This window comes from Hermetia illucens, chromosome 4 (assembly GCF_905115235.1).
Source record: "Hermetia illucens chromosome 4, iHerIll2.2.curated.20191125, whole genome shotgun sequence".
Classification (NCBI taxonomy): Eukaryota; Metazoa; Arthropoda; class Insecta; order Diptera; family Stratiomyidae; genus Hermetia; species Hermetia illucens.
In genome coordinates, this window is record NC_051852.1 from 91,073,609 (window position 1) to 91,095,917 (window position 22,309).

General features: G+C 43.9%; 1 protein-coding gene across 13 annotated transcripts in view; it reads right to left on the reverse strand.

The window, feature by feature from the left end:
* Window positions 1–21,776, reverse strand: part of LOC119655946 (heterogeneous nuclear ribonucleoprotein L) — a 440,324-nt gene extending 418,548 nt beyond the window's left edge. For 7 of the 13 annotated variants that reach the window (XM_038062149.1, XM_038062147.1, XM_038062148.1 and 4 more), the window contains exon 1: window positions 20,880–21,771. In XM_038062149.1, coding sequence (XP_037918077.1) covers window positions 20,880–20,990 — 111 coding nt within the window. In that variant the 5' untranslated portion in view covers window positions 20,991–21,771. Of the gene's footprint in view, window positions 1–20,879 lie in introns of all 13 variants that reach the window. The other 6 variants (XM_038062141.1, XM_038062142.1, XM_038062137.1 and 3 more) reach the window with 4 other exon arrangements.
* Between the last annotated feature and the right edge of the window lie 533 nt (window positions 21,777–22,309).

Consider the following 22,309-nt stretch of genomic DNA (forward strand, 5'->3'; position numbering starts at 1 on the left):
ATGTGACCATAAAGTACAAAGTTGAGGACATTCTCCTCTAAATAATAGGAAATTCCGATCGATAAAGAGCGAGCTAAGCACAGCTATCACAATCCCGTGTGGATTTAACACTTAGATACGAATTGAATGAATTTTTGTCCAATCAAACAATCTACAGTGCAAGTGAATTCGTTCAATCATACGCAAGACGGAAGTGTCAGCGGAGGATAAAGAGGTGCAATCCATGCTATACAAAGTCGGTTATAAATTGTTAAATGCCAGAGGATTGTTTTCTGGAGTAAACGCGGCATTTGAAATTTATTCCGAATGTTGCGAATGTGAGCGGTCAGATGACGCCACCGGCGCTCTCCACACATTTTTTAGAACTCGCCACAGGAATGGAGAGCGCTCTCGATAAGTACGCGGCAGAGTCTCCCGTCAGCCGTCACGTTAATTACATAATAAGTTAAAATAATTGTAATTTAATGAATAATAAAATATGTGTATATATTGTAACTTAATATTCATGAAACTAAATTAAATTAACCAAATTGGTAACCCCGACGTTATTCACCTTTTGGTGAACAGCGGCACCTACTGCAGTGTCAGAGTCATCAACAGAAACGGCTAGGGGTGCATCTTGCACAGGAAATGCCAAGAGTATAGGATCAGCCAGTTACTGTCGGGATTTATCGAACGCGCTGAGAGCCTCTTCAGACCACACGATTTCTCGAGTGTCCTTAGTTTTGGGGGCCAGACAAGTTCGCGTTCAAAACGGACTGGTGTGGATGAACCTTCGAAAGGTTTGCGCCGCATTGCACAATCCGAAAGTCATCCGGGTGAACTCGAAGAGTCCAAAGGGTGTGCATATTGCCGTCTTTGGAATGTCTTCTGGAGCTACAAGGATTTGATGATAAGCCTTGGTTAAGTCCAAGATCGAGAAGATGCGGCAATTCGCGAGGTGATGCGCAAAGTCGTGGATGAGTGGAATTGAATATCGGTTAGGAACAGTCTGTGCATTTAGCATTCTGTAATCCCCACATGGGCGCCATTCGCTGTTTGGCTTAGGGAACATATGCAGTGGCGAAAACCGACAGCTGTTTGACGGCCTGCAGATACCCTGTTGAACGAGTTGTTCAAACAATTTCCGCGCAATAGCTAGTTTCTGGGAAGGTAGAGGACGCACCTTGAAGAAGATCGGAGTACCAGTAGTATTAATGTGGCGCTGCACATAGTGCTCCACTGGTTTGGAGAGACTACACGCCATAGTAATTTGGCTGAACTTTTGGAGAAGTGCCCGAACACCAGAGTCGGTAATGTCATCTAAAAGAACGGAAAGATTATTGCCTGGGTGAGATACCATTTGTCCCGACGAATTAAAGTTGGTCGTGGAATCTATAAGAGACTTGTTTTTCAAGTCCATCAGCAATCCATAGTGACACAAGAAGTTTGCGCCTAGTATGGGGAAGCTAACATCCGCCGGAATGAAACGCCACGAAAATGTCGTGCGTACAACCCGCCAAGATGAATTTTCTGCCAGCCCCGCGGAGCTGGGATACGGGGAGAACCCGAGACTTCCAAGAGATCCGGTTTTCGACAAGAGATCGGGGCTCATAGAGTCGGGATTGGTGCGTCTGCTGAGAGACAATCTCTGACGCATCAGGGCCACACTTCCCACCCAACACTCGTCCGCACCTGTTTGTGTGCCCAGGGTGCTGGACACGTGTACGCACGTCCTGGTCAGGACGGATGCCGTCCGGAAGCCACAGGAGCCTCCTTATGAAAGCCCGCACCACGTTCTCGAACGGGGAGAACATTTCTTCCAGCTCGAGATTGGTGGATACGAAAAGGCGGTCTCCCTGTCCAGGCTGAAGCCCGTATGCGCCCCAAAGCAACGGCGCGTTCGCTTCGCGGACTGATGGGGAACGCAGTTTCGGGTTCAGTCGCTGACACCCCTCGGTTTCATCTGAGGGGGCGTGTTGTGGCGCGGCAGGATTCGTGGCATGCGAAATTTATTTCGAATGTTGCGAATGTGAGCGGCCAGATGACGCCACCGGCGCTCCCCACACATTTTTTAGAAGTCGCCACAGAAGTGGAGAGCGCTCTTGATAAAAAATATTGTGGAGTCTTCCGTCAGCCGTTAGGTTTATGTATGTCAATATAATTAATAATTGTAATTTAATGAATAATAAAATATGTGTGTATATTGTAACTTAATATTCATGAAACTAAATTAAATTAACCAAAGACCTGTTCGTTTCTTCGGGAACCTGACCCTGACCAATGTACGAGTCCAGATAAAAGCAGCAAGATGACTCTCGAGACCATTCAACATCAACAAAGCTCTAACACAAGGGATGCCCTAACATGCGTCCTCTTTAACCTTCAAAGGAAGAACGACCCGAGACCTACAAACTGCCTTTCTCAAGAGCAGGTGGCGATTGGCACGAGATCTTGGGCTGCACATCAATAAAGGCAAGACAAAATTTATGGTGGCAATGTCAGCACCAAAAACCAACTAACCAACAACATCCAAACCGCACTGATCAATCAGGAAGAATAAAGATAGGAGACTACAACTTGAACCGTTGATGATTATGATGGTTTCATGTACGTTGAATAAACCCAGCATTTAATTCGATGTGGTACTGACATATCTTAAGGAATTGTAATTTAATGCGAAGAGGTAATCTTGATCTACTACCACTTTGTTAATAATAGTAGGACCTCCACTAAATTTTCCAGTATGCCGCTTCATATTAAAATCTATATTAAAGATCGCATAAAATTTGCAAAATATAATAATATAATATTATCAACCTTATTTCAGCAGGTATAATAACGGGAAGTATTTCGGGGCCTAGATATCATGCCCCTTCCAGTTTTTTCTGATTTTTCGTTTGGGTAGTTTCTGATAACGGATTCTTGAAAAAATTTACTCTTTCTGACCCCCGCGCTCCTACCATTTCCAACCAATGTCATAGCTAATGGCTGCTTCGAAAAATACGAGTAGTACCCTTTCATTTGATATCACACGCGGCGATATTTGATGGGAAAAAATTTTGCAGCCCCCTTTTTTATATATGCCCCCCCCCCCCGCTTTAAATTCAATGTACAGCAATATACCATACATTACCGGATGTACGAAAATTTACAGTTCGCAACAAATTCCATATCAATCGGTAAAGTCGTTTCTGGAAAAATTGCGTGTGGTAGACAGACAGACACACCGACAGACAGATTTTAGTAAGTTCTTGTTTCCAACCAAACCTTAAAAATGAGCTGTCAGAAAAACAAGCATGATTTGTAGCATCGTACCGGATACTTATTTTGTAAATATCCTAAAGAATTATAGCGACTCAGTGAGCTCGAATAGCCCTTTTCATTTGCATATGAATACTGCGTCTCCTCACCCGCCCCCCAATTTCAAAAGAACATCACAAGAACTGGCTGAGTATGGAGACCTGGAGGCGGATCGGTGAGCGCAAGAATTTGAAAGCTATGACACCCCAAATACAAAAGGACATCACATGAACTGGCTAAGAACAGAGAGAGGTGGATCGATCAGCGCAGCTGGGTAAGTGTGTTGCGATCGAGCTCCGTTACAGTGAAAAAATTAGAAAAGTTACGGTTTCGCTACCGCATCCCGCATTACGAAGCAGTTTCTAAGTGCGGTATTGTGAGGAACGTTAACAGTAGTCTTCTGGTAGTTTCTGGAAAGTTGCTACTTTTACTTATCCATAAGTCTTAGAATTGTGAGATCCTTTCCAGAGAGTTCCAAAATCAAACATGGGTTTTTCAGACGGTACAATTTTCCAAAAGAAACATTAATCCAAACTAATCTAAAGTCACCTCTCTGCTTTCATGAATGTCAGTACATTTAGAGGGTCACTATAAACTTGGATCACTATTTCATTGACATGGTGTTCTTCGGGTTCGAATAACGCTTCTCCTGTCAATTAGGTGAGGGAAAAACTAGAATAACCGCAGTTACTGGTAGATGAAGCATTACCAAACATTCTTCCATCTAAAGAACGTTATCATTGGTACGACCCCAAACATATTTCGCGCCAACAAATCAAGACGACTGGTTCTATAAAGAAAAGAAGTTGAAGAAAGCTGCATACCGAGTATGCAATAATCCCAAAGAACGCGACCACAAACACCGAATTCAGATCAAGAGGGAAATCTGACAATATGGGCATATTGCAACGACGGGTTGAGTATTTGAATGAACTGCCCAACAATCAGGATGCCAACTAAGGACACACAAATGTCGCCAACACTAAGCATAGACGAAACCGGCGCGCATTTTATCGACTTAACAGCCATAAGTCTTCAGGACGAAGTTACATTCAAACTGATTAAATATAGGGGAAATCAACTGCGCCAAGCGCAGATTAAATCATACGCCGATCGTGGCTTCCAGGCGATCCAGTTTCTGAAGCTTGTCTTATGTCGCGGTTATTGTTGCGTTTGGCCATATACAACGTTTTTCCGACCCCAGCAACTACTCCAGGAGATTATGGGGCCCAACAGCTACATTGAGGGCGACGTTCAACCTACTGCTTTTATCTGCGAATTTCGGAAATTGGTACATTCGGGGACCCTAACCCGTAAGGAACTATATCGATACACAGGGTTACTGTACGGATGTAACGGCCTTTAACGGAGCAATTGTTCGGACCCTGTGACTTTTCGTAATGCCGCAATCACCACAGTCCCTTTTAGAGACCACAGCATGATCATTCCTGCCGATATTCCAAACTCACCCTATTTCGGTCCACAGTGGAATCCAATAGTCTCCCTCAGACAGGAGCCGCATATAATAGGATGTATTTCACCATCTCAGATATAAGTCCTGCGGCCGTATTCTGTTCCCCTCACGTTAGGCATCATCCTTGCTTTTCCCCGGACCGAACATTACCACCGGTATCTAATAATAGATTCTGAAAGGATCTTGTGATTACCAACCCGGATAGTATTCCGCAATTGATAGTAAGGACTTCCTTTGACTTTCCATCCCGCAAGACTAGGCTAAGAATTCTTAACTATGATTTCATGTAATGGATGATTCCACTTTCACAAAATTCCACGTCCAGCGCCTGTACGCTGTCTGCAAAACAAACTAAGGTTGTCTACTCTGACATGCGTAGGTGTCATAGTAAGAGTCCAAATACGGGGCCTTCGGGAACATCTGCTGTCACAATGTATTCTTTCGGCTGGCTGTCCCTCTCGTGCCTCAAAAAGCCTCTTCGAAAGGTTATTGGTGGTTAGCTGAGCATAGTAACCAGTGTCTGGGTCTATGGACAAGAAAGGAAGAAGAAATTTTATCTCCAATCGATGCGGTCCGTCATCAAGTGGATGGTAGATATACGTCCCCGTTAGTTACCAAAAACAAATAATCAGAGATACCCAGCTTAACTAAGGTGCACTTAATCCAACGTCTCATGCCGTTCTGAGAGACCACCCATTACCTCGATAAACAGAAGCAGTCCAGGGTGATACATACCCTCCCCAGCATCTTTGTCGTAGTGTTTAAAAGACAGATAAGACGATATTCACAGGAAAAGTCAGATGGCTTTTGGGGCTTCGGTACCCCAAATACTCATCCCATCAAGCACGATTTAAATGTGTTTATGAACTACTTGGGTCTCATGTTAGTAGCCGACTTTAGGGCTTAGCGCTGTCACCTCCAATAGGTCCACAGGCATCCCGTAGTTCTTTCTCGGTAATAACAGAAAACAAGAAGACGTCCTGTCGTACCGCAGGCCCAGGTCCGCCTTCCTATTGCATGAAAAACGAGTTATAATTACTTTACTTCGGGTGATTTTTTCCACATATCTTATTAATTACAACTTTTTAGGCAGCGATCTGCTGATTTGTGTTTCCTTCATGCCTGCATGACCCGTTTAAAGGTACCACTAAGATACCGCTTCGTTTCGCCTTCCCCCTTTAATCAAAGTCTTCTGACTCATAGATAAGATGATCTTAACGTCGAGACCTCGCGATTGCACTAATAGCTTGGCTTCCTACTGGGGTAGAAAACGCTGACACAACTGACCTTTGCCAGGGCCGTTTCTTTCGGGACATGCCTTTCTTCTAGAGACGAACAAAACCAAGATTATCAGTCTGATTGATAATCGCACTTTTCCTATTTGGGTTAACAGACAGAACATCGAAAGCGTCGAGCAGTTCGTATTTCTGCCGAAACTGAACTTCATGTCGCTCGACGTATTAATATCGTTAAATCCGCTTTGACTGCTTTGCGTAAAATCTGGAAATGCAACTAACTCAAAACTAACTTCAAGTTGAGACTGCGCTGTGTTGCTATATGGGAGACCCATATGAAAAGTGGACGCCATTGTTACTCGAAGACGCCATCCCTGCGTCAACATTTGTTTACATCGTGTCATCGGGGTACTTTTGTAGCAGGAGCACATAACACAGAACGGTGGAACTCAAGCTTTATTTAAGGAACTGTAGTATTTCAGGAGTGATTTGGTTTATGGATTAAGTGGCAAGCAAAGAACATAACAATCCATTTACCTAGCAAGGTTAGACTTAAAAAAGAATTGAAATTTCTCGATGTGGTTGCTCTAAAAGCATTTAGATATTTATTATCAATCATCGTGAATACTTGTTTTCAAATTACACGTAACGATGATGCGATCGAAACGAGAGAGATAGTTCCGCATGTTGAGATGTGACTTGAAACAGTTAACTAAAACAAGACGGACGAATTAAATTTTCTGGAGGATGATACTAGCAGAAAAGCTGGAGTAGGTGCTAAGGCTTGATTAAGGTGGTTGGGATAACCAAAGTGATTATCTGGATTGACTAGCATCAATAATGAAAATAAAGCTACCCCAAGTACCAGAATAAGTCCGGAAAGTTGATCGTATAGGTAAAACAGCACTTATGTACAACTCTATTGAAATGGACGGTTGACATGCGAGGTGTAATTACGGGTTCACTGTGTTCCTCATCCAGATCATTTTTCGGAACACACAATACTGAATACACTTCGTAATAGTTTCGTTCACCCAAATATTACAATGGGATACCCATTCCAAATTATTTATACTAACCCAGGTGGTCCCATTGAGTTTCACCGATTGATCGATTTCTTCATTTATCACTAGATAGTTGTCCATTTTTCCCACCTCCCTTCTCTGTATTCACGCCCGATGTTTTATTCGATTCTAATTAATAACAGCCCCTTTATAACTGGTCAGCAAGACAATCTTTAAAGTCTTGAGGGGATTCACCAATGTACTATAAACAGCCTGATTTCGATGACCTCAACGCTCAAAATCGACGCGATACGTACTATGGGCGCACTTTATCTCCAGTAAATCGATTGGACACAAATCTCTTATCGGAGAGTGGAAATGAATTTGCCGATAAAACGAAACTAGTAGACACCGGTCATTCAAATAGTAGGAAAGGCAGTATAGCAATTTTCCAGCACTGATATTTACTATCGATTCGGAAAAATCACGTTTGAGAAAACTGAATTCATTCAAAAATTTTAGACAATCTTATTTACGAAGAAAACTAAGAAGGACAAACCAACCTAGCAAACGATCTCACGTCCGTTATTGCTACTACTGATTTGTCGACTCACATAGAACTTCGATAACTGCCCAGCTGCTGTGAGCGATACTTACGTGATTGTAAAATCAACGATTAAAGAATGGGAATAACTTTTATTAGGAAATTGTTGCCATTGATGATGCAGAAAATTTCAAGGGAATTCCATTTTAACTCTAAATGTAATTTATGTTTTCCAAATAAATTTAAAGAGGTAGGTAGGCCGTGGGGTCATAAAAAATTTTGTACTGCGGAAAAGAAAAGATAAGGCAACTTCTATGAGGGAGCATTAAATTAATATGGTTACTGCAACTGGAAGGATGAATTATCAAGTTCAGAAAAATCAACTATTCATTTGAACTTAGAAGACCTACTGAGAAATTCAAGAGAGCATTTTCAGCTAATGTCAAAATTGCCAGCTCTTTGGAAAAGCCTTAATAGAGACCTTTTATTAGATACCCCACATGGTCACATTCAGAGAAAAATGTGTACACGTCTTCTTAATGCAGTCAACGTACTGCAATGATGCGCGCTTAAGGGTTCATATTCTCATCATCTTTTTCTTCAGCCTTTGTCCCGTTCACAAGCAGGTTCCTATCTTGAAAAGCAGTGGGACAGTTTCCGAATAAATTGTGTTTAACAGATACCGCAAAGCATTCATTTTTCAGAGAATGGAGTCAAGGCCGGAGAATCAATCCGGCGTCATGATCATCATGGTCCGGTACGTAAGGGAATACTATACTCATGTTCCCGCTTAAGGAAAATACCTCAATTAAATCCGCCAATTTATTTTTGTTTAACGTGTTTGAGGGCAAGATACCGTTGTTGCAGATAATTTATCGAAAATTTCTGTCCGGATAGCTGAGTGGTTAGAGCACAAGGCTATCTTACGGAAGTTCGCGGTTCAAATCTCACTAGTGGCAGTGGAATTTGTATCGTGATTTGACGTCAGATACCAGTCGACTCAGCTGTGAATGAGCACCTGAGTCAAATCACATAGCACATTTCGAGTTGTTAGCATTCACAGAATTTTAAAAGAATGGTACGCTTTTTCAGAGTCACTTTATCAATTCCAAGAAATTCCAGGAACTTCCAATTTTATGCTCAATTTTCGGAGGTATGATTGAAAGGACCTAAAATCTATATTCCCACTGAACTTCAAAAGGAGATATTTAGAACTGCATCTAGCACATTCTGTCATTCGAACAACGAAAAGGCTAGTAGAAAGCAAATACCTTTAGCTACCTATGAATAAGGAAATTTAATATTAGTTTAGCCAATACCTCTGTTAGGAATTTGCGAACGAACTATAGGCTGAGGTTCTATGACGAGAAACAATATCATATTTTGAAGTTATAACCGAAATAATCGCTGACCAGAGAACACAGTTTCAGGCTAGTTTTTTTTTATTGAAATATATAGCAAATTGCCATGCATAAAAGAGCCATATTGTCAATAATCCAAAAGAATACTGGAACGTTGGCACAGGACTTTGAAGGTTGCCGTTGCGGCTAATAACAATCCATCTTCTAGAAAAATTATTCTTTAGTGTTGCTAGAGGAGAATAAAACCTGGGCAACACCTGCTGAACCAACACCAACAGCTCTACTACCAAACCCTATCTCCACCTCCAGGTGGTGACCGCTGGGAGCTCTTTATCAACGAAAAACTGCAAACGGAGAAGGATGAAGGCGAATGTCCCGCGGCTAAAATCGGGACAAATTGTACCTACTGGTCGTTCAGGTTGGGGTTTGGGTAGGGCTGACAATCCTACACGGAAAACAACTTGTTACGAAGCCACAACAGGAGCCTCGGACTGGACGGATTTTGCGCAATTTGCGCATTTTCTGATGGAACGTGCGCTCCCTGTATAGAGATTAAGCTGATGAACAGCTAGCCGATACCCTGTGATAATATAGGGCTGATGTAACAGCGTTACAGAAGATGTGTTGGACAGGGACTGGTTTCCTGGAGAGGAGTCGCTACACTATATATTATAGTGGCCATTCAGTAAACCATGTGCTCCGAGTAGGTTTCTTAGTCAGCCAAAAAATGAAACCTGCTGTTATCGGCTTTGAAAACATAAACGAACAGCTATGTACTTTGCGCTTACGAGGCAAGTTTAGAAACATAAGCCTCATTAACGTTCACGCCCCTACAGAGGAGACTGCAGAGTCGGAGAAGGCAACTTTCTACGAGGCAGTAGAACGAACCCTCGAAGCCTGTCCCAGATATGATATCAAAATCATACTTGTGGATTTTAACAGCCAAGTAGGGAAGGAGCGCGTATTCAGGCGATACGTTGGCTCCCATAGCTTACATCAAAATACAAATGATAACGGACTGCGGATTATCCAATTAGCAGGGTCACACGACATGGTTGTTGAAAGTACCTGGTTTGCGTGAAAAGAGGTCCACAAACATACATGGGCCTCTCCAGACGGGACCACTTTTAACCAAATTGACCATGTGTTGATCGAACGCCGCCACCTCTCAGCCTTGATGAATGTTAGAACCTATAGGGGGGTCAATATAGACTCGGATCACTATCTCGTTGGCATGGTGCTCCGAGTTCGAATAACAACACCACCCAGAATCCCCTCTGAGAATCAGGTGAGAGTTAACACTGAAGCCATCCATAACACAGCCCTCCGTAACACCTATAAAAGGGAAATGGATGCCGCAATAACCGCAGTCAACAGAGATCCTGGAGACGAAGCATCAACAAATGATCTTCACAATCACCTGAAGAACGTTATCATGGATACGGCCGCAAACATACTTGGCCCCAGCCGCAAAAGGATTCGGAACGGCTGGTTTGACGACGAATGTAAGGTAGCAACGGAACGGAAAAATGCCGCATACCGAGTAATGTTGCATTCTCAAAGAACGCGGGCACGCGCAGAGACTTATCACGAACTCCGTCGAGCGGAAAAGCGACTTCACAGACGGAAAAAGGAAGCCTGGGAGAACCAACAACTCTGTGAACTAGAAAAGTACAGGGAGCAACCGCACCAGGCGTGGAAGTTTTACCAACAAATCAGCAGGATGAAGCCTTATACACCTCGGTGCTCATCCTGCCGAGACAAAGAGGGAAATCTGATTTCCGACAGAATAGGCATATTAGAGCGATGGGTTGAGTACTTTGATGAGCTACTGAACAACCAGAACATCGGCGAGTTGGAGGTCCTGCCAACTGAAGACGATGGACAAATACTGCCACCACAAAGTTTAGGAGAAACAGTCCGTGCAATTCATCGACTAAAAAATCATAAGTCGCCTGGAGCCAATGAATTACAGCCGAATTGGTTAAATATGGTCGCGACCAAGTGGTTCATCAACTTGTGCTCAAGGTATGGAACAGCGAATCAATGCCTGACGATTGGCAACGAGGCATTATCTGTCTCATACATAAAAAGGGAGATATCACACAGTGCAGCAATTATAGAGGTATCACGCTGCTGAGTATCAGCTAGGCAGGATAGCCCGATACGCCAAGAACATCATTGGTCCATACCAAAGAGGCTTCACTCCAGGCAAATCAGCAACAGATCAGATTTACTCTCTGCGGCAAGCGATGGAAAAACTGTTGGAATACGGACACCAGTTGCACCATCTATTCATCAACTTTAAAACCGTCTATGATAGCATAGCCAAGATAAAACTGTACAGCGCCATGAGAGAATTCGATATCCCGACGAAATTGATAAGACTGACTAGGCTGACCCTGACCAATGTGCGAGGCCAGATAAATGCAGCAGGATCACTCTCAACACCATTCGACATCAAGAAGGGTCTACGACAAGGAGTTGCGCTATCATGCGTCCTCTTTAACCTGGTCCTCGAGAAAGTGATGATCCGTGATGCTGAAGTAAATGCAAGAGGTCCGATCCTCTTTAAAGCCACCCAACTACTGGCCTATGCTGACGATATCGACATCATGGGAAGAACCTCCCGAGAAGTACAAACTGCCTTTATCCAGATCGAGCAGGCGGTGCGAGATCTTGGGCTCCACATCAATGAAGGCAAGACAAAGTATATGGTGGCAACGTCAGCACCGAAATCCAACCAACCAACAACATCAAACCGTACTGGTCAAACGAGAAGAATAAAGATAAGAGAATACAACTTTGAAACCGTTAATAATTTCTCCTATCTAAGGTCGAAAATCACAACCGATAACAGCTATGACGATGAAATCCGCCTACGGTTGTGGTCAGCCAACAGAGCCTATTTCAGCTTACAGAAACTGTTCCGCTCGAAACGTCTCACCATAGGGGCAAAGCTCTTACTGTTCAAGACAGTGATCTTGCCAGTCCTTATGTACCCCTAGGAAACTTAGGTTCTTAGCAAGAAGAATTGCAAACTCTTGGCCGCGTTCGAGAGAAGAATCCTCCGAAGAATTTTTGGCTCCCTACATGAGGATGGACGATTCCGTAGCCTACATAACGACGAAATATATGAGCAATACCATGACCGTCAGGTTGTGGATAAAATCCGGCTCAATAGGTTACGGTGGGCGGGTCACTTAATCCGTATGGATGAGGATGATCCTGCCCGGAAAGTCTATAAGGGCAATATCTATGGTATAAAAAGAAGACGAGGCAGACCCTTCCTAAGATGGAGCGATGGCATAGGTCAGGACGCCAGAAAGCTTTTAGGGATATCGAATTGGTGGACCTCGGCGCAAAACCGGGATGTCTGGAGGCTTCAGTCTCCGAAATTGTTTTGCCAGTAGCTAATATGAAAAGATCGTCAGCATGTAGGTAGATTTCTAATGGTGGAGTCGACTGGGTTATGAAGTGAGGCCGTGTAAATGTTGAATAGCGTGGGGCTCAAGACACATCCTTGGAGTATACCATTGCTAATTTCCACCTTTACATCACCCAGGATTAATTTCCTGTTAGCCAGGAACCTTGAGATCCATATAATTATTTCGGCTGGTATTTTATGTAAGATCATTTTAGATTCAAGGGTTTTTAGATCTACGCTTTCATATGCTTTGAACACATCAAGAACTACCGCTTGCGCCTGAATTTTGTTTGCTTTGGCTATAGATATTGAGATAAGGATGTCGTTTAAACATGTCACAGTGGATAATCCGCTCTGATAGGCATGTAGGGGAGGGAGAATTTTATGCTCTTGAATGAAATGGTTTAGTCTATTTTTGATAAGTGTGTTGAGGAAAACATTAATTAGGGATATGGGTCTGAAGTTTTTAAAGTCTGACATGTCTTTGTTTATTTTGGGTATGGGAACTATCTTAATAACAGACCATTCCTGCGTAGGGTTGAGATTTAGTCAAGTTCTATAATGAAGGTTAACAGAGCAGATTTGACAGACGGGTTTAGCCACTGGATATACGTGTACGTAATTTGGTCGTTACCCGGTGCGGGAATATTTTTCCGTTTGTTAAGGACCAGAGCGAATTCCTCAAGGGTAAAATTTTGTTGCAGTGATGGTGACAGTAAGTAAATTAGTTGGAGTTGGGTTATTGTAGCTTGAGCTTAGAAAGTCGGTAGTGGTAGTCCCAAATCCGGTTGTTGGTTTCTTCCTCTTTAAAATTTTATATGCTTTTCCAAAATACCTTGGTGTCTTTTTCAACACTGAGTTCTTCCCAAATCTCGTCCCAGACTTTATTCTTAGCGGCCTTCACTCTTTAATTTTACTTTGAACTTCCGATATCAAACTGTTCAAATTCTCCGTGGGATGGATGGACTGCAAAGCAGTTTTTAGATGCAAGAGGCCTATTTTGTATTTCTGTTGAATTACAATGGTGTTACTGTGAATGGCTATTTGTTTATGCCCGCTCTTAGAAATTGGTTGTACCAGTGCGTTCCAGGACCAGGATATAGTATTGGAATTAGTGAGGGTGACATCTGGGGTAGATGCTCTTGTTTTACCATTTGTTAACTGGTCCACAAAGGTTGGTGAACCGTTGTTGAGTGGTCTAAAGTCAGATCTGCATATTGTGTTTGAGAGATGCCTCCCTTTACTATTCTCTATGGAATCCCCCCGAGTATAAATGACCTGGCATTTAGGTCGCCCGTTATTATTGTGTTTGGGGTATTTGAAATAGTTTGCCCAGTTCTACTTTAAAAGTAGTCATAGCTGTACGTGAGGGCATGTATATGGAGGCAATGGTGATGTTTGGATTAAGATTAAGGTCTTGGCGATAATGATGTCCATCTCGGTATCATAGGTTATTGGATTTGCATTTATGCCTTTGCGAAACGCAAGGCAACTCCACCAGGCCATCTCCAGTTGAAATCTAATTACCTTGTCTTTGGCGGCGACTTCAACTCCAGGCACACTCACTGGGGCGACACGGCCATTAACTGTAATGGGAAAACCCTGTTCAAATGGATCCACGACCCTTTCTCGTCTACCAATCTCATGATCCGGCTCAATAGGTTACGGTGGGCGGGTCACTTAATCCGTATGGATGAAGATGATCCCACCCGGAAAGTCTATAAGGGCAATATCTATGGTAGGAAAAGAAGACGAGGCAGACCCTGCCTAAGATGGAGCGATAGCGTGGGCCAGGACGCCAGACAGCTTTTAGGGATATCGAATTGGTGGACCTCGGCGCAAAACCGGGATGTCTGGAGTTCCTTATTAAGGCAGGCCTAGACCGGATACCGGTTGTTGCGCCGTTGATGATGGTGAATCTCATGATGGTCTTGCCGAATTCTAGTCAATCTATATTAGACTACTTCCTTCTGTCTATAGAAATGAAGCAAAGCTTTCAGGTAATATCATGTGATACCTTACCAGGCATGTCCCATTTTGCGGTCAATCTCAAACTGTCCTCAACTCTTTCTCTGAAAAAGAGAATAATGACCACAATTAGGTCTTTCGCCCACACTGACTGGGATAAATTCAGGGCTGAGTTAGCACCAAAACTCAACTTCAAAAAGCTTGAAATCGACGAGGCTATTAACTTGGCGTCGGACGATATTGACATTGCTACACGCAGGAACTCTAATCTGATAAAAGTCGATGAGTTTGAATTCAATTCTCTTCCACATGAGATAATGCTTCACATGAAAGTTAGTAGATTTGGAGGGGTAATCTCAAGCGCAAATTTCACGAGCACATAAATAAAATAAATGCGGAATATAAAGCATTACTTTCCCGGATTAACTGTCTCAGTGCGATAATCCGTGGTATAGTGGCGATCTCCCGTAGCAAGGAATTGACCCGCAAACTTGCAGACATTAAACCTGGAGCTAATATGTTCCAAAATATCAACAGGCTAACGGGGAAATACAAAGCCCGCAACTTTATTCTAACCCAAAACAAAGTGCGGGTCTGCAGTGATGTTGAGAAAACAAAAACATTAGGGGAATTCTTCGAGCGGCAGCTCAACGCAACACCTCCGAGCAACAGAACGGCTCTCACTAAGACTGTCGATTCAACAGTCAGAGATTTCACTTTTAGGAACTGCTACAGAACAACAAGCCTACTGATTCGAAGAAATTTCAAAAGTAAAAAGTCAGCAGGCCCAGATGGAATTAAGAATTTCGTCTTAAAAAATCTTCCAGTAGCCTCCATTAAGTTCCTGCTTGCTGTTTTTAACAACTGCATTAATAATGGCTACTCCCCATCCACCTGGAAAATAGCCAAAATTATAGCCATTCGGAAAGGAGGTGCCTCATGTGAACCTGGTAAATTTAGACCCGTTTCACTTCCATCTAACCTGGGGAAGCTTTTTGAGAGAGCATGGACCGTAGGGCTGGTCCAAGATTGCAATCTTAACCATATTATTCCAGACCATCCATTCGGTTTCCCTACTAAAAACGGAACCCAGCACGCCCTGAGCTACCTCCACGATACTGTGGCCGGCAGACTTATCGTCAATAATAAACCCACGGTAGCTTGCGCTCTGGATTTAGAAAAGACCTTTGATTCCATCTGGATAAACGGGCTAATCTATAAACTGATCAAATACGAATTCCCAATCCCGACGATCTGACTTGCCATCAGTTTCTTCGAGGATAAATATTTTTACGTCAGTCTTGGAAATGAGATTTCCGATCTCTTGCCGATTACTTCTGGGGTGCCGCAGGGATCCATTTCTGGTCCTACTTTATACAACATTTTCACTGCTGTTGTCGCCTCCCCTGAGGTCGGTACAGAACTTATGCAGTATGCCGACGACACACTCGTCTACTCCTCCAATTTTCGACCAGACAAGGCAGTTAGCGATATAGAGGATTATTTGGTTGACCTCTGCTACTACTACCAGAGCTGGGGTATTAAAATTAACTCAACCAAGACACAAGTGTGCATCTTCAGGAGGAAATCTAGATACTTGGGATCTAGACTCATCCACAGGAAGGCTAAACGCCTGAAACTGGAAATCGGGAATACAATAGTAAGAGGGTCGAAATCGATCAAATATCTAGGAAACAATTTCAACGAATTCCTAAGATTTAACAATCATGTTAAAGTCGATATACTTTCTTCTTCGCAAAAAAGTAGGTCTAAGCACCAAAACTAAGCTGATCCTATATATGACTCTCATCAGGCCCATCATTTGCTACAGAGCCCCTTCGTGGATCACTTGCTCTTCGAAAGCCATGGATAAATGCATGTCTGTCGAACACCGTGTATTAAGACATTGCACTGGATTGTCTTACAATTGGAAGACTAAGAAGTGCGGCAGGAATGCCATAGTATACCGGCAAACAAATATAAACCCCATTAGAGAATATATTCTCAACATTACGGAGCGGTTTTTCAATAAACTTGAAAACTATCCAAACCCAAAAATTAGAAGACTGCATGAGCAGGGAAAAACAATCCCACTAGCGACTTTCCTTAGGCCGTGCCAGATACTGAACCCTGACCTAAAACCAGTAATCCTGTCCCTCTTCGACACACCTTGCTTGGTAGGAGTGCAAAGTGGCTAAGCACTATATGAATATTAAGTGCTATTGTATATAGTAGAATAAAGTATTTATGTAAGTAGAAATAAGTAGTAATAAGGTAGATGTAAATAAAATAAAACCTTCTCGCGTCACCTTGTGAAGTAATGTTTTAATAAAATACAAAGCCAAGGAACATTGTAAATTACAGTTTGTTTTTACACAGTAAAATTAATTACAAAGAAGGTCGGGTAGGCCGAACAATGTATAGCCACCCATTGTAATAATTCTAAGCTAGCTAAGCTAATTCTAAGCTACTCGTGAGCAAAATGTATTAGATGTAAGACACTATTTGGAAATAAATAAAATGAACAAAAAAAAGAAAAGGGTCCCAAACGGAAAAGGATTTCAATATCTATAGTCAATCGACTTTGCGGACACCCATGACCTTGTACTTATGAATACATGGTTCATCAAACGATTGTCTCATCTTCCTACATTTTATACTGGGAACAGTAAAACGCAAATCGACTATATTCTCATAAGACGCCAACATTTCACCACTGTCACTGATAGCAAAGTCGATCCCTATCAGACCATAGCACCTCAACATCGCCCATTGATTGCCGTTTTGGGAATTAAGCCACCGATAAAACAGTGTGAGGAACGCACTGGCCCGCCGCGCATTAAATGGTGGCGATTTGGTGAGAAGAAGGAAGAAACGGTCTCACTCATACGATTGCCGACCATTACGAATGTGGAAGAATCATGGAACCAAATGAAAGACACGATCCACAAAGTGGCCTCTGCAACCCTCGGGGTCACCAAGCCGGGTAAGCGGTACATCAAGCGAGGTACTTGGCTTTGGAATGATGATGTTGAAATGAAGGTCCGTGAAAAGAAACGCCTCTACCACAAATTTCTCGACGATAAAACGCCTGTTAATTGGCAAATTTATAAGAATGCCAACCGGGAAGCAAAGAAAGCGGTCGCTGTCACCCGAGCGAACCATTTCAAAAATCTTTACGATAAACTGGACACTCGGGATGGCGAGAGAGATCTGTATCGACTTGCTAAAAGTCGTAACGAACACACACAGCATATCGAACACTTCTGTTGCGTTAATAACAAGAACGGTACTTTGCTTACCAACCGTCGAGCCGCAACGGATAGATGGCGAGAATACTTCGAGCAGATTTCAACTGAAGAATTTGCTCATCCTCCACTTCCAAAATCATTGCCGACACTTGGACCAGTTCCACCAGTCAGCGCAACCGAAGTCGAGGGGGCAATAAAACAAATGAAATCGGGGAAAGCGAAGAGCTGGGACCCAACACTGTGGCTCAGTGAATTCTTTAACCGAGTTATTCAGGAAGGAAGAACACCATCTGACTGGCAAGAAAGTACCACTGTTCCAATATGGAAAAAGAAAGGTAGTCCAGCAGAATGTTCAAATTACCGTCCGATCCGGTTACTTCCCCATACCATGAAGATTTTTGAACGCATTCTCGACAACCGTATTCGCGAAATCGTTGAAATAACCGTGAATCAAGCCGGATTTGTCAAGAACTGCGGAACTACTGACGCAATACACGCTGGGCGGTTACTCATGGAGAAACACCGTGAGAAACATCGTCCTCTTTACATTGCCTTTCTGGATCTAGAGAAAGCGTTTGACCGTGTACCGATGACGGGTGTATCAAAACCGCTTCGTGTCTCTGTTGGTGTTCATCAAGGAAGCGCTCTCTGACCACTCCTCTTTGTTCTTGTTAAGGACACCGTCACACGGGATATCCAACGTCTAGCGCCCTACACACTACTTTATGCAGATGATGTTTTCCTAGCATCTGATAGCAAAAATGATCTCGAGCAACTTGTTCAAAAATCTAATGATCGCCTCATGCAACACGGTCTCAGATTAAATTTAAACAAAACTGAATTTTTGACGACCGATCCCCATGAAACAGGCACAATCACTGTCAGGAGCAGTGATCTGCCCAGAACTGAGCGATTTAAATACCTCGGGTCAACGCTATCAGCCAATGGAGAACTGCGTTATGAACCTGGATGAAGTGGCGTTCCACAACTGGTGTTCTTTGTGTTCCACGTATCAACGAACGTCTCAAATCTAAAATTTACCGCAATGTCGTCTGTCCAGTCGCTCTCTATGGTTCTGAGTCTTGGCCGACTATAAAAGACAATGAACGGCGTCTTGCGGTAATGGAGACGAAGATGCTACGTTGGACTAGTGGCGTCACACGTTTAGATCACATCCGAAATGAGGATATCCACGATCGTTATGGGTTTGCACCGATCGTGGAAAAGTTGCGAGAGAGGAGTCTTCGATGGTATGGTCACGCAATTCGTGCAACCGAGAATTCACTTCCCAAGATTGGTCTAAACATCGAAGTCGATGGTAAACGGCCAAAAGGCAAACTTTAACAACGGTGGCTTGATACGCTAGATGGGGATTTGAAAGCCTCGAGATTGCACCCAAATCAGGCATTCGATAGAGCCAAATGGCGAAGCCGATCACGACGAGCCAACCCCGCTTGTGAACGGGACAAAGGCTAAAGAAAAAGAAGATCTATAGTCAATACGTAGGGAACAAGTTGTTCCTGAAATATCGATATTTGCTGAATAAAAAAATCTACAAGCGACGAGGACGGAGTTGATTTTAAATTCTTAATTTCAATATCTTTCTGAAAAATTTCTGTTTGTCAAAGAACACAATGAATCCGGACCTAGCAGTGATAGAAAGTAAAAATACGTCCTAGATGCCAGGAAATTATGGTACTTCCTCCGACACTAAAGATCCTTTGTACTCGTTGAAGCTGGTCTAGTTTCTTAGAACCATTTCGTTAATGAGCATGCACCCAAAGGACGGAAAGCGCAATCAGAGACTGCAATTAGTTACCGAAGTTAATTCACAGCTCAGTCAAAACGGAATAAAATCACGAGTGTTCCGTTAGGAGAACGAGGTAAGATTACGACCTCATTTAGTGGCAAGAGATATTGTTACGAAAGCACACTTGGCGCGAAATTGTTTAAAGGAATGAGGAAGGGAGCAATCTCCCTTTGCTGGAAAATTAAAAAAACAATTTTTGCTTCAAAAATAGTTGAAAATTAGTGTCACAACGTTGCTTCGAAACTCAAGCGAGAGGCATGAGGCGGTTTAATTAATTGAAGTTGCTTTCATCTAAGTCGAAAGGGCGAAATCCAGGGATGAACGTAATGACCAGAAAAGGCATTGGGTTTTCGTGTACCAAAGGTGGCAAGGAACATTGCAGCCCAAGTTATTCTTCTCCAAAATGGCTAAAACACCTACTTTGCAACACGTAAGTGTTTTCAGTGCGTAATTGTACAGTGACTATGAAATGCTTCCATAGGGGCGAATAATATGCGCTCTAACTGTAGCAAATTGCAGCAAAGCGAGAAGCCGAAGGCGGCGGGAATTCTTCTATCTTCAGTAGTTAGTGAACATTTTCCGAACCTTCGCAATCAGTTTTCCAATTAATCAGAGAAGAGGGTATTTCCACTGAGATCTCTAAGTCCCAAATTAAAAAATTCCCAGCTGCCAGCTAAGAATTCGGAGGATTTTCATAAATTACGAGGATTCTAATTGCTCTTAGGAGAAACTTCCAAAGGACGCAAAACTTTTCAAAATTTTCCGCCAAAAATTCTTAATTTTCCAATTCCGTGCCCAGCAGTCTCGGAATCTTGCAAGCATTTTCCCAAACATTGACATATCCCGGACTTGCGCTCTCCCGCCGCTTCCTAGATTCAAATGTTATTCAACAGCCCACGTCGCGGTGTCCTGCCATGGGGACAAGGGAGGGCATGCAACAATCTACTCCACCGCCACAGAGCAGCGCGAGGGAAAGTTCCACCCTCTCGCAAAATGCTTATACACAGATTTAACTGAATTTCATCTGGACGCGGGGTGTCTTCCGACGGGGGTTGCACTCCCGGCGAACAAGTTGATACTTTACGAGTGAAGCTGACGCGTTGAGTTTAATTTCATATGGTGAGTGCTCCAGAAGTATTTTCCGCCCCCGCGCCGAGCGTGTCCCGGCCGCCGGGCTGTTCGTTACGGGAAGAGGCACAATAGCGGGACAGGAGATAGCATCTCGGCGTATCTAAGTCCCGTGCAGTTGGGAAAATCGATTTTTCCCGCACTTTCCCTAGACGTCAGAGAAGCGTCGCGTCGCCGTTGTCATTGTCGAAAACAAACCAAATATGCCCTGGCCCGAAGGGGGTGAATGTTTATTGAGGGCTCATTATGCATTTGGGCCCGCAACTGGGTATTGCAGGCGATTTGCCTTATCGTCCAGATTCGAGGAATGTGGGAGCGCGTTATCTTTCCGGTCCATTGCAGCCGGAATGGGATCAGGCAGGGATCTCGGGGCTACAGGCATCAGTGCGACTTACCCGATTATTCTGGTGCTGGGTATCCATGGCTTCGCCCGTTTGTTGACCGGTGCGGATCTTCTTGTTCTGGGGGCCGTCACCGCCGCCGCCGCCACCCCCGTTGAAGGCCATTGTAGCCGTAGTTGCGGTCGATGGGGCCGCAATTACGAAGTTATTGGCCGTCGCCGTTGCAGCCGCCACTTTTGCAGATTTTTCCGTCCGCCCAGGAAAGCACAAGAACTCCGGAATTTGGAAAAGAACCTTCCACGGCTTCGACCGGAGGAAACAAATGAAAACTCACTTTCGCCTCACGTCTAGGACGCACACACCCGCACAACTATCTGTCAAGGAACTTCAAACGGCGACAGGGATTTCCCTTTTGCTGAATCCGCGTTTCCGCTAGGCGACTGGCGACCCTGCGGACCTCTCGATTATGTTTCGACCGCTATCGACAGGCTTTCACTCGGAACATTGATTTCGCACGATTTCCCAACTTCCCGTCCAAGACGTCGGCAAACGCACAACAAAACAGAACACCCGCGGCTCCGCGACGAGTTTTCAGATGTTTTTCTCGCGAATTTCCCGTGAAGGACGTGACGACTGGCCGCGCGTTTTCCAACAGAAGCGAACACTGCGTTCTCGCACCAGAAACGGATTTCGCTTTTCCGGTCAGAAGGACTCCGGCCGCACGTAACCGCTCGCTGCCACACGTTACACAATTTCCACGATTTTCCCGGACTTGGGCAGGAAAGCACGACTGAAATTTCCCAATACGCCGATCACCTGGTGACTGAACTCTTCTCTTTTTCCAATAGCCGATATGCTGACGGTTTTCCCACGATTTCCTCGTCGGACTTGTCGCTTGAAAAGTACAATTCGTACTAAAACGAGTGAGCGGAAAGCGAGCGGCTTGTGGGAAAATGCACAGAGCGGGGCGGCGACGCGCGGCGCGGCGCAACGCATTCCGCGAAAGCTATGAAAAGCTCGCACGCACGCACACCTGTCCGCCGCCCCGTGCAAGCATGTGTGGTGACCAGCGTACTTACACTGTAATTACTTTCAATTGCACACCCACACTCATAATGCGCGCATGCGGCCGCGGGGAGCACGTCGTTTGTTGTGTTCCGTTCTCACTTGTTCGGCGGTCCACAAGCTTGTCGGCCCCCGGCGGTGGCCAATTGACGGTGGGCTGAGGTGGGCCGGAACGAATTAGATTGAAATGAGCGGAGCGCGGCGCAAAGCTTTTAAGCCAGCACAGGTGGAAATTACATGTGGCTCGTGCTCATTTTCCGCGGTCGGAGTTACCGTGTGCAGTTGTGCTGTCCACTGAATATTTAAAAGGTGGATATTGGATTTTCACATACTATGAACGTCAAAATAAAGTGTACAACTCCATACTTTATTTCAATACTTTTCAAAGTATGGAATAGCTATGAAACAAGGTATTGAAT